Source organism: Anabrus simplex, chromosome 3 (genome assembly GCF_040414725.1).
Source record: "Anabrus simplex isolate iqAnaSimp1 chromosome 3, ASM4041472v1, whole genome shotgun sequence".
Taxonomy (NCBI): Eukaryota; Metazoa; Arthropoda; class Insecta; order Orthoptera; family Tettigoniidae; genus Anabrus; species Anabrus simplex.
In genome coordinates, this window is record NC_090267.1 from 145,984,904 (window position 1) to 145,997,956 (window position 13,053).

A 13,053-nucleotide genomic window follows, 5' to 3' on the forward strand; every position below is an offset into this window, starting at 1 on the left:
ACAGAACAGTGCACAAAACTTGAAGAATCTGCTAAATTATTCACTGAGAATGAATAACACAAAAGGAACCATAAAGGTTTTTTGATGCCTTAACACCATAAAACTCTCCAAGTAGTAGTTCACAACCCACAGGGTATCAGGTATTTTGTTGTCATTAGCTGAAACAGTTAGGGCATTTCTTCTTTTGATGTTCACTGTATATGGTTTTGTTGCAGGAGCAGTATATAGTCATCATTCTTTTGATGCTCAAAGGGAAGAAAGCTTCCTTGTTGTTTAAAGAGGCCAAAATCTAAGGTCATTGGCCCAGGGAAGAAAGCACAGTACTTTCCTCAGTTCCTGGCCATATGAAGCTGAAATCAAAGATGACCCTTTTTCTTGTCCCAGCAAGCTCTTTACAAATGTCTTCAATCAATCAGTACTGATCTGCATTTAAGGCAGTCACCTAGGTGGCAGATTCCCTATCTGTTGTTTCCCTAGACTTTTCTTAAATGATTTCAAAGAAATTGGAAATTTATTGAACATCTCCCTTGGTAAGTTATTCCAATCCCTAACTCCCCTTCCTATAAATTAATATTTGTCCCAGTTTGTCCTCTTGAATTCCAACTTTATCTTCATATTGTGATCTTTCATACTTTCAAATATGCCACTCAAACTTATTCGTCTACTAATGTCATTCCACGCCATCTCTCTGCTGACAGCTCGGAACATACCACTTACAAGTAATAAATCTCATTGTAGACCGTATTGGACATCAGATTATGAACAATAAAACAAGAATAATAGTTAACACCACCTTTCCAATTATAAACCTTTTCAATTATGAACTTTTAAATACCCCTCCGGTCGTCATAACAGATTCCACCTTACCCCCCCCCCCCCCATAATACAACTCCGCCGCCAGCTTCCAGCACTCTCATTGTTGCGCCTTCCCCTCCCGTCCCAACTCCCTCTCCACCTAAGCAAGCACACAGATACAACACAGGAAGCAATGGGCATACGTTTAACAGATCCCTTTGAACAGCTAATGTCTCCAGTCAACACTCATCCAACATAAGAGGTAAGCGATCTTAAATTCCCATTTTGAACACCCTCTTTTCAAGGCCCGAGTACATCTTTTTCCTTTTTCCATTTTTCAGACTTCAGTACACGCACTTTGCATCTTATTTTTCCGGTTTGATCTTGAACTCCCAGTAAAAATGAAGACAACTCTTATTCAGCTTTAACCATTGTTTTGGATGAAGTGAATATTGGCCTCTACCTTATAAGTGGCTTCAGGCGTGATCAATCCTGTTTGAAGTGTTACTACTCCATGTCTGCTACAATATGTGATTTCTCTTGCCTGACTCACGTATCTATACAAGGTAAGGTAAGGGTTATTCTGCCTGAAGGCAGGTCCGAACCTCCGCACAGGTGTTCCTGAGCCGGAGTTTACGTGCGGTAGGGTGGCCAGTTCCTTTCCGCTCCTCCATTCCCTTACCCCCCACCAACAGCGAATGGCAACCTATCCAACTCCTGACCATGCCCAATATTGCTTAACTTCGGAGATCTCACGGGATCCGGTGTTTCAACATGGCTAAGGCCGTTGACTATCTATACAAGAGTGAGATTTAATTATTTCTTCATTCAAAATAATAATCCTCATTTTTGTTATGTATGAACATTCTTATTAACTGACTGGTAGCAATGAGTTTGATTATTACACTGCCAGCTCTGTGTTGTACCTTTTGTTTTTAACCTCTGGCAACACGATTAGGCCTACGTGTTTTTTTCACTTAGCCATGATGAACTCTCTTATATATTTTCACTCTTGTTTTATGTTTGAACATTTCTGATTGACTGACTGGTAGCAATGATACCCTAATGATTAAAATTATTTCACTACCAGCTCTGTATTGTACTTTCTGTTCTTATCCTCTGTTTCAGCATGATTGTGTGTTTTTCTCTTAGCCATGTTGTAACATTCTATGTTTTTTTCACACTAGTTTTAAGCCTATTTGATTTTCTAAATATAAATGTTGATTCTTACGATACCATATATTTTAAGGACACTAGGTTCGGGGCCCTGACCTAACTTTAGGCTAAGATTTTATTTTGGCTGATGATGCTTACTACAGTTAAGCGAAACATGTCCCATCTTACAACGCCTGTTGTAATGTTTATTTCCTAAATATAAGGAAAGATAAGTATTGGAAAGGTGGTGTTAACTATTATTCTTGTTTTAATGTACATACCACTTAGTCGAGCAGCTCGTCTTCTTTCTCCCAATTCTTCCCAGCCCAAACTTCGCAACATTTATATAACACTACTCTTTTGTCGGAAACCACCCAGAACAAATCAAGCTGCTTTTCTTTGGATTTTTTCCAGTTCTTGAATCAGGTAATCCCAGTGAGGGTCCCATACACTGGAACCATACCAGAGATTTATATGCCCTCTCCTTTACATCCTTACTACAACCCCTAAATACCCTCATAACCATGTGCAGAAAACTGTACCCTTTATTTACAATCCCATTTACCAGGGTTGTAGTGTAAACAGAAATAGGTTTCAGACTCACTCGTGAAATAACAAAATTAAATATGAACATCTGTGTAATGAGTTGCTTAGGAGGACTTTGAACCAATTAAAACAAGAAGTAAATTAGTTGTATTTATATGTCTCAATATACCTCTGTTTATATGAAGAAAATACAAAATCAGAAGGGCAAGAAAACTGTACACCACATATTAACATAAAACAAAGAAACTCCAGCCAAGTAAAAGGGTTTCAGACTGTGTTCCCCCTTTCCTGATAAGTTTTAGACTCCATTCCGGTGTGTTCCAGCACCACTGCATCCCTGCACCTTTATTTTCATAGTAGAGTTGGAAAGCCTTTGTATTTGCCATGGACCTGCTAGTTGCTTATGGAGTTCTATCATATAGCCAATCTTGAAAGTGCCCTTTTTCCTCTAAGGTGAAGTCTGAACAAGTTGTGAGAATATATAATTAATGAGTATTGAAAAGAAATAAACAAGGGTCAAAACAAATCTATCATATAGCCAATTTTGAAAGTGCCTTTTTTTTCCCTCTAAGGTGAAGTCTGAACAAGTTGTGAGAAAATATAATTAATGAGTATTGAAAAGGAATAAACAAGGGTCAAATCAAGTCATATTATATAAAAAGATAAACTGAAGATCTGTCAAGATGGCCCCTCAATGAGTGTTGATGCTGGCTGTTGTGATGAAGCTGGGAGGCAGAAATGAGCCTGTCAGGGCTGGAGAAGAAAAGGATGTAGAAGAAAGGTTCAAAGATAGGAGTGCAGGTGATTGTCCTTGTTTGTGCTTGTCTCCTCTTCCCACACTCTCATTATCTCACACTATTAGGTCTAGCTGCATAACAGCTACACTATGCTGGTCATAAGTAGATATACAGTACATCAAATGCAGGTGAAGAGAAGGTCCATTATTGGTAGGCATATGTCAAGCTGACGTGAAGAAATTTACATGCATTGGTAGAGTACATCATATTTGTGTGTTAAGTTTCAATGAGAAAACAATAAAGACAGACTGATGAGAGCACAGATGTAATTCGAGGTCACATCAACTGATTAGCGAATGCAATTCTGGCTGGACAAGCAATATTGATGACAGGCGGGTAGTAGCTTATTCTTGATAGACACATCATTTTTACGTACTCTACCAATCTAGGGTTAAATATATCAAAATTCCATCACTCTCACTTAACCTACAACTGAATACCTTATTTTGTCAACATAAGGGCACAACTACCTGAATGCATCACTAAAGATCATAGAAATACATTTTGTAAGAAACATAACTTGACAATATTACAGTAGTAAGATAAATTTTGTATCACCAGTGATGTATTAATTTACCATTTGACTTGCCAGATTTCTCATACTGTATGGGATTTCCTGTATTCGAGAAAGAAAAATTGTGTCGCCTACTATTCTCCTATGGGACATCAAAAATTCCATACTGTATTTCATGTTGTGACTAAAATTTGCTTTCTGAACAGTTGTCATTTTACACAGGGTAAATGACCACTTAAGACCCATAAAATTTAATCATTGAAACGAATGATCTAAGAATACAAAGTTTTCTCAAGTATGAAGAATGGGAACTTGAATTACTTGGTATCCTAAAATACAACAGCAGATATAAAAAATATGATGGCAAGCTTCCTGTTTGCTTGAACACTGATGAACGACCACTTTGTTCTATTCTTTGATTACTCTTGCACCATTAGAATAAAACCAAGTTATAAGGACTTCATTTTGTTAATTCTATATTTTTTAAATATTTTACAGCCTTTTAGAAGGGGCAGTACTGGCATACATACAGGTATATATAAGTCTTTACTGATATGAAAATATCAGTAAGACATATTTAACCGGGCGAGTTGGCCGTGCGCGTAGAGGCGCGCGGCTGTGAGCTTGCATCCGGGAGATCGTGGGTTCGAGCCCCACTGTCGGCAGCCCTGAAGATGGTTTTCCGTGGTTTCCCATTTTCACGCCAGGCAAATGCTGGGGCTGTACCTTAATTAAGGCCACAGCTGCTTCCTTCCAACTCCTAGGCCTTTCCCATCCCATCGTCGCCATAAGACCTATCTGTGTCGGTGCGACGTAAAGCAACTAGCAAAAAAAAAAAAAAAAAAGACATTTATATTGTACCATTCACATCAATTCTCTCTCTTTCTCTTTTTTTTTGGTTTGTTTCGACCTATTACGGACCACGGGGCTCATCTTAACTCTTAGCTAAGGTCTTCTGCTTTTTTTTTTTTTGGCCCCAGTACGCTTTCATTTTCTTGCTGTGTGTCTGCTTCCTTCTGTCCGTCCACTTAGGTCTGGTGGTCCCTGTACTCTTTTTGCTTGTGAGAGACAGACATATATACTTGTTAGACTTAACATGAAGAGAAATATCAATTCTTTTATTTTAAACTAGTGGAAGACAGAATATGAACTACCTGTACATATGCTTTGCAAATGTTTTTTTTTTTCTTTCTAGTTGCTTTACGTCGCACTGACACAGATAGGTCTTTGACGATGATGGGACAGGAAAGGGCTAGGAGTGGGAAGGAAGCGGTCGTGGCCTTAATTAAGGTACAGCCCCAGCATTTGCCAAGTGTGAAAATGGGAAACCACGGAAAACCATTTTCAGGGCTGCCGACAGTGGGGTTCGAACATACTATCTCCCGAATACCGGATACTGGCCGCACTTCAGCGACTGCAGCTATCGAGCGCGGTATATTGTTTTTTAATTAAGCTTTTATATTCTCCCCTAGTTGAGTTTTCTAACTTTGAAGACATTACTAATGATTTCAAACTACCTGAATTTAATTGTGACAATTTTTATGAATAATTTTGTGTATTCTGTATTAAACAACAACAACAACAACAAAATAGAACAACTAAAGAAGTAGAGCTTGTTTGAATCTGATAAAGAATGAAATTCAAATCAAACTGAATTACAGTGTGACTTTCCACGGTTCATTTATTAAGAATAATGTACATGTTTTAAGCAATGTAAGGAAAAGTTGTAAGTATGACAGTTCTTCAAAGTCCACAGGTGATTGCTGATTTTTGTAATGTTATGCATGGTAATGTTATGGTAATTTGTTGAACATTTTAATACACAGTAAAATAATGTATTTAATTGACTATCAAGCTCGGTTACTGACCTTCTGAAAATCTGATCAGTCTAATTGCCATTTGTAGGAGTGTAGAGTAAAGTACACTTACCTCAGTATAAGCAGTTCTGCTCTACATATACAAATAGCAGTACAATACTTTAACTCATTCATAAAATACCATTATTTTAGGAACAATTTTGTACTGAGATCAATGTTGCTATGTTACCTCCCTGATCTAGTTTATGCATGTTTGTGGTCATGTTGCCAAAGATAGTTTTAGTAGAAATTTTCTACTCACGTTTAGCAATATTAGAAGTGCAAGCACCTAGTAGATTCACCACATTCAAGTGTTTGCCCAGGTGAACCATGATCTTCAGCTCTGAAGCTAAGGCCTTGACATATGTGAATTCAGCATTTCTCTTCACCATTTTCACTGCTACAGTGGTAACATCCTCTCCTTCAACTATACCAAATGCTTGTCCTTTCATGACAACACCAAAAGCACCTGCTCCTAGCTGTTTGCCTGTGGAATGTAGAAATGTTACACAGTTGTAAGGTCATAAAATCAAATGAATGATAGAAACAAAAATAAAGAGATAGTTGGCAGTTTCAGATTTGTATGGAGGAACAGGAAATAAAATACACATGTAAAGGTATAACATGAAAGCTCATCTTCAGGATGCAAATAACACGTCATTTACCTGCAAGTAGGGCATAATGCTCAAGTGAAAATATTTTAAAACTCAAAGATAGTAATAACTGTCAAATGGGTTGTATTGAAAGAGTGCAAGCAAGCTAGCTAGCTTGTACTCTCATGTGACTCAAAAGTATTGTGATAAGAGTCTAAGATCCAGGTCATTATAGCAGTTTCAAAGAAAATAATACGTTGCTTAAAATATAATATACAAACTTTTATCAAATTCTCCAGTATTTCAGTCAAATGTTACAGAAAACATTACTCAAGTATCCTGAAATACAGAAATAACTATTTCACTCGAAAGTTGCAATGCAATGCAAAGAGTAATGTACAGATGGTATATACATTACTTTAATTCTCTGATAAGTTTTTTTTTTTTTGCTTTGTGCGCACCGACACAGATATGTCTTATGGCAACGATGGGATAGGAAAGGCCTAGGAATTGGAAGGAAGCGGCCGTGGCCTTAAGTAAGGTACAGCCCCAGCATTTGCCTGGTATGAAAATGGGAAACCACGGAAAACCATCTTCTCTGATAAGTAGTACATATTTTATGATATCTGAAGCCATCTCTTTTCAGTTTTGACTAAGTCTATTCATAAATGTTAAGTTCTTCGGTCTGCCAAAACTAATTTTGAGTAAATTATAAACTACCTGAAAAATAAACTTGAATACCACCTGCACATTTTACAGAAATATTGCTCCTTAAATTCAGGTGCGGGTCATATTTGAACCTTTCTTCTCATGATCTCATAATACATTGTTCCAAATATGTGTCAACATGGCAACAGTGGTTTCACGTTGTGCGACTTTGCAAAGGCCGAAATCTCGCTCCATCACTCACTTCCGCATTACCGCAACCACATGGTGTGACAGTTGATTAATACTTTGTGTTCTGAATGAAGAAGCATTAGTGGTAACAAATGATGAATTCAAAAAAGCTTTTACAGTCATTTACTGTGAGTGAGAAACTTAAAGTTGTAACGGAAGCTGAAACTATCAGAAATCATGCCACCGGCAGATGAATCATGTATTTGCGATTGGAGGAAGAAGAACAAGGGAATGTTAAGGAAATGTTATTAAAAAGTAACGTTGATCATAGAGCTTTCCAAAGGCAGAGTACACAGTTTCCTGAAATTGAAGAACGGCATTATAAATACGTAACTAAAAGATGTGAACTAGGTTATGGTGTATCAACTAAAATCATTAGAAATTGCAAAGGAAAGTAAAAAAGGAGGATTTTACTGCAAGCCGTGGGTGGATAAGGAACGTTCATCGAAGAAACGTATTGTATATGCAAAAAGGTATGTCTTTTTCACAACATCTCCTTGTTGCCTACGAAGAAATGTTGATGGCCTTTTATTGCCACATTATTAGTTTGCGGAAGAAAAATTCCTATTTGCTTTCTCGAATTGGGAATGCTGATCAGACACCCGTTTATTTGGATATGCCACTAAACATTATGTATGATTAAAATTAAGGGCTCTAGAAAAGTTACATCAGGGCAGGGGGTAACAAAAAGCAATGTTGCACAGTAATGTTATGCCTATTAGCTGACGGAACCAAACTTCCTCCGTATGTGGTTCTGAAAAGGATCCACCTGGATGGACAATGAGCTAATTGACGACTGGGTGAAGTGTGTTTGGCAACATCGCCCAGGAGCTTTATTGCAGAAGAAGAGCCTGTTTATGCTTGACAGTTATCGTGGGAATACTACAGACACTGTAAAGGAAAAGATGATATGGCATTAATTCCAGAAGGGCTGAACTCTATGCTACCGCCGTTGGATGTTTGTGTGAACCGGCCTTTCAAAGCTGCACTGAAACAGCTCTACACCAAGTGGATGGCATCTGCCAGCAATCATGCACTGACACCAACTGGATGAATGAAATGACCCTAAGTCAAAATTCTATGCAAATGGATAAAGACTACATGGGATTGTACCTCTAATGACTTGGTGAGGAAAAGTTTCAAGAATGTGGAATTTCAAATTCTGTGAATGATAGTGAAGATGACTATGTTTGGGAAGGTGACAGTGATCAAAGTTCTGATGATGATGGTTCTGATGACCGTTGAATTGTGACTGATTTGTGCAATGAAATAGTTTATTTCTCACTGTTGGGTTTTAAATGTTTTTATTACTTAAAGTGTTTTAAATTAGCATTTTTATGACACACTAGCTGATGTACCCGTGCTTCGCTACGGGATTCTCAGAAAGACGGACTTGGCGGTCTTCCTAACTGAATTCAACCTAGGTCATCACAAAAACATCAGTAGGAATGTAGCGATTGAAAGCAATATTATCATATAAAATACTCGATCAAATGAAAAACCGCACACTTTCTCACTTTCAACGAACAGTACTACGGTGCTGATCTAAGAGTCCAAAGTTCCAGAGCTGGAATAACCAGGTCGCAGACTGCCGTGAACACTCCTCTGTCATTATTCCGTTAAATATGCACACTACTCATTCCAATCAGTGGCTCAGAGTAGGGATTGTATAGCTCGAATACTATGATGAACCAGTGTGTTACGTACCAGATATATCAGAAAATGTATGGACCAGAGGAATGACATGCTAAAGAAGAAAGTTATCTTACACCCCAGCTACTTCCCACCAATATACAGGCAGGCTGTTACAGTCGGTACGACCAGGCGAGTTGGCCGTGTGCTTAGGGGCGCGCAGCTGTGAGCTTGCATCCGGGAGATAGTGGATTCAAACCCCACTGCCGGCAATCCTGAAGATGGTATTCGGGAGATAGTAGGTTCGAGCCCCACTGTCGGCAGCCCCGACGATGGTTTCCCGTGGTTTCCCATTTTCACACAAGGCGAATGCCGGGACTGTACCTTAATTAAAGCCACGGCCGCTTCCTTCCACTTCCTAGACCTTTCCTATCCCATCGTCGCCATAAGACATATCTGTGTCGGTGCGACGTTAAGCAAAAAAATAAAGATGGTATTCTGTGGTTTCCCATTTTCACACCAGGCACACCAGGCTGTAGCTTAAAGCCAAGGCCGCTTCCTTCACACCACTAATCATTTCCTATCCCATCGTCGCCATAAGACCTACCTGTGTCGGTGCGACGTCAAGCAAATTTAAAAAAACCTCGGTACGCTGCAGTAATCCTATCTATCGGGGATGAGAGGAAACAGAAGACAAAACACACATCACAACAAAGAATGGTCAATGTAATGTAGCCTAGATTGCAGTGGTTCATCACCCGACATTACATATCGATTTTCATTAAATTCTCTTCAGCCGTTTTATCGTGATGCGTGTACATACATACATACAGACAGACAGACAGAAATTACGGAAAAGTAGAAAATGCATTTCGTCATTACTGTGGACATGACCGATACAGAAATACCATTCTTTTCCAATTCTGAGTAATGTACAGACAAAACTCTTATTTTATTTATATAGATAGATAACCTGCCTGCTGTCATTTCTTGATGGATACAGTACTTTTGCATCCATCTCTTGACACAGGCCAGAGCTAAGTGTAGCTTCCACCGAAGTCCCAGTCAACATCCATGGCTGTGACAATATGGAAGTTGCTGGGGTATGGGTAGTGCTGAGTAATGACATTCAGAGAATGACTAGTGCATCTGAGTGTTATGAAAGGTGCTGCTCATAGGGTCAGTCATGCTGCAATAGTACTTTCTGACCCAGTGAGGAAAGCAGTGGTAAACTACCTCACTCCTCATCTTGCCTAGTACGCCTCATTTTGGTGCTGCCATTGGTTTTTGGGTTTCCTTATAACCGCATAACCTTTGGTGGTGCTATTTGAGGATCCAACCAGCCTCTGGGCTGATGACCTAACAGACAGACAGATAGATTGTAGTGGTTCATCACCCGACTTTACATTCCGATTTTCATTAAATTCTCTTCAGCCGTTTTCTCGTGATGCATGTACATACAGACAGACAGACAGACAGACAGACAGACAGACAGACAGACAGACAGACAGACAGACAGACAGACAGACAGACAGACAGACAGACAGACAGACAGAAATTACGGAAAAGTAAAAAAAATGCATTTTCTTGTTACTGTGGACATGAACGATACAGAAATACCATTCTTTTCAAATTCTGAGCAATGTACAGACAAAACTCTTATTTTATATATATATATAGATTTACAGAAATTAAAAAATTGGTAAGTAAACATGTGATTAATTTTTTTCCAAAATTTGTCATTCAGGTGTGCGGGTCTTATTCAGTGGCGGGTGGTATTCGGGATTATACGGTATCTTTTTCATTCTTCATAACTTAATCTAAATGTTGCTCGTAATGGTCACTATTTTTCAACTCTTAATTCGATTTGTATTATCCCACAGTATACTGATACTAGGTGAACCACACAAAGGGACAACAAAAACATTGAAACATAAAGACCTCCGGCTCAAGACTGTTTTAACAATCAACATTTCACAGTTTTTAACTTTCATCATGCTTTTTAAAATACTTTTAAACTAACATTTCATTTTGTGTGTCCGATGTTTTTAAATCATTGTACAGTACATGTCTTACTGACGAGGACCCAATGCTGGGTCGAAACATGTCTATTTATGTGTGAAGTTTCGTCTTAATTGGACGTTAAAAAAAATTATAGTACTGACTAGGAGGATTAAAAATAGTTTTTATACAATTTTGTAAGAAGTATCTTTTTCAAGTATAATACTGTTACCATATGTTTTCTTGCTCAGGTAGTTATTCAAAACTAGTTTCGGCAGACTGATGAACCTAACAGTTATAAATAGTATATACCTTAATTCTCTGATAAATATAGCAATGATTTAATGTTCTACAGGTGAGAACATGAAGTATCAAATAATGAATACACCAAGACTTATTTACAGAGTACTTTTACCTAATTTTAGCTTTGATCGTGGGAATTCCCATTTCCTGTCATAAGGCAGTAATTCAGCTTGCTCATCCACACACAGTTCTGGATTGAGGCTTTGCATAGCCCCTTCCTCAAAGTTCTTCAACCCAGCCACAGCTAATTCACGGCGCAGTATCTGTAGCATACAGGAAAACTAGTTTTAGTCTTGTACAAAGTTTCACAAAATTAGCCAAAGAAATAACTACAACAATTTTCATTCTATCAGACAGAATATAACAGACATGTTAAACAAAAATACTCTGGTTATAATAGCTCGCAGCTTACAGTGTGTTTCTAAATTAAACATTTCTAACAGTTTAATCAGAAGCTGCTTTACAAACAGTTCTGAATTTAAACTTAATTACAATGATACAACATTGCAGTAAAGGCCAGCACGTAGGATCTTCTTTTGGAGAGGGGGGAACCAGAAAGCTAATTTTATCTACTACGACATTTGACATTCTTCTTCTTCTTCTTTTATTACCACATAGGATTACTTTAGTCAGTCTGTCGTTCAGGTCTCTTTGAAGGGATTGTTCGGGCTTTGCGATCCTCCCAGTACTTCTTCAGACGCTCCAATCTTTGTGCCCTTTCCTCAGTTGAAAATGTGCGTGTTGTTGGTTTGTTTTGTGTAAGGGTAAGGCGGAGGTTTGTATTCTTGAGTTTTGTATTCAATTTTATCTTATTTGTGGTGTCTTCTGTTGTAAGACCTATTTCCTTCAGATCCTCTCTTACTTCTCTGATCCATTTACATCCTGTTGTGGTATTTTTGACATTTGACATTATAATATAAGAGAGATTTTTTTAAAATTGTAATAATACTTGTTACATTTTGTAATATGAAAGTCAAAATTGTATACCTATATTTTTATTTACAATTAGGTGTACGTACCCACTGTTACCCATAGAGACAAAACAGAAATATATACTTGTTTAAAACATAGTCATACAATTTGTGCTGAAAAATGTCTTTTTCTATATATTGAATATGTTTACATTTTTTAAAAAATTTGCTTCCTAGCAGTAGAAGCACAGTTCCCTGTCTGGTGGGATTCAGTTGGCACTCTGCTTGCCTTAGAAAAATTTAGAAAATTTGTCCCATCAAAACTTTGAACAGAACAGAAGTTGTAAATGAAATTTTAAGTAAAAACCTCATATCATGGAAATAATTTTTATGCTTTTTAAATAATGTAGTATTTAAATTTCAATTTTGAAATATAATTCACACTTAATTTCATTTTGGACTTGCTTTAGTCAAAATACCAAGTTTCTTGCAATGTGGCGTTATTACTGCCCAGTAATATGTATTTATTTCATGTGTGCACCTCGCCAGTCATAAAACTTCAATTCCTGAACTTAAATTCATTATAGCCCATTAACATTTAATATGTGTCTTCATCATGTTCATTTTTGCTGGGATATTGATTATCCATTATTGTGTGGCTATGTACTGTACTGTGCTGTCACCTGGCAGCAGCTGACGATAGCATATGCAGTCCTGCATTGAGCTTGAACTCCACTTCGAAGTATACACCATTGCCTTTCTCTCTGTGACGGTTACGAGCGAGCTGTTGAACTATGTAGTCTTGAGCGAGCAGTGCTTGCTTCTTCAAGATGTTGCCGACAATGACGACAGCCCGATGTAGGGCGACTGTCCAGGATACGGGATAGTTCCCATCATGTTATACTGGTGAGGGATCCTGTGGGTGTTTTCTTCCTTGTAATATCATGTGACACACTGAGTGGATTAGCAGACAGTTAACTGTAAGTCATTGTTTTATATTATCCAGTCTTGGACTTCCATGAGTGTCTTATTACCTACTAAATCAAGAAGAAT

General features: G+C 37.9%; 1 protein-coding gene across 1 annotated transcript in view; it reads right to left on the minus strand.

Moving 5' to 3' along the window:
- LOC136866089 (vascular endothelial growth factor receptor 2) overlaps positions 1-13,053 on the minus strand; it is a 254,837-nt gene that overhangs the window by 88,614 nt on the left and 153,170 nt on the right. The window contains exons 12-13 of the mRNA XM_068226603.1: positions 11,202-11,352; positions 5,926-6,150 (exon numbers count right to left, since the gene is read on the minus strand). Coding sequence (XP_068082704.1) covers positions 5,926-6,150; positions 11,202-11,352 — 376 coding nt within the window. The remainder of the gene's footprint in view (positions 1-5,925; positions 6,151-11,201; positions 11,353-13,053) is intronic.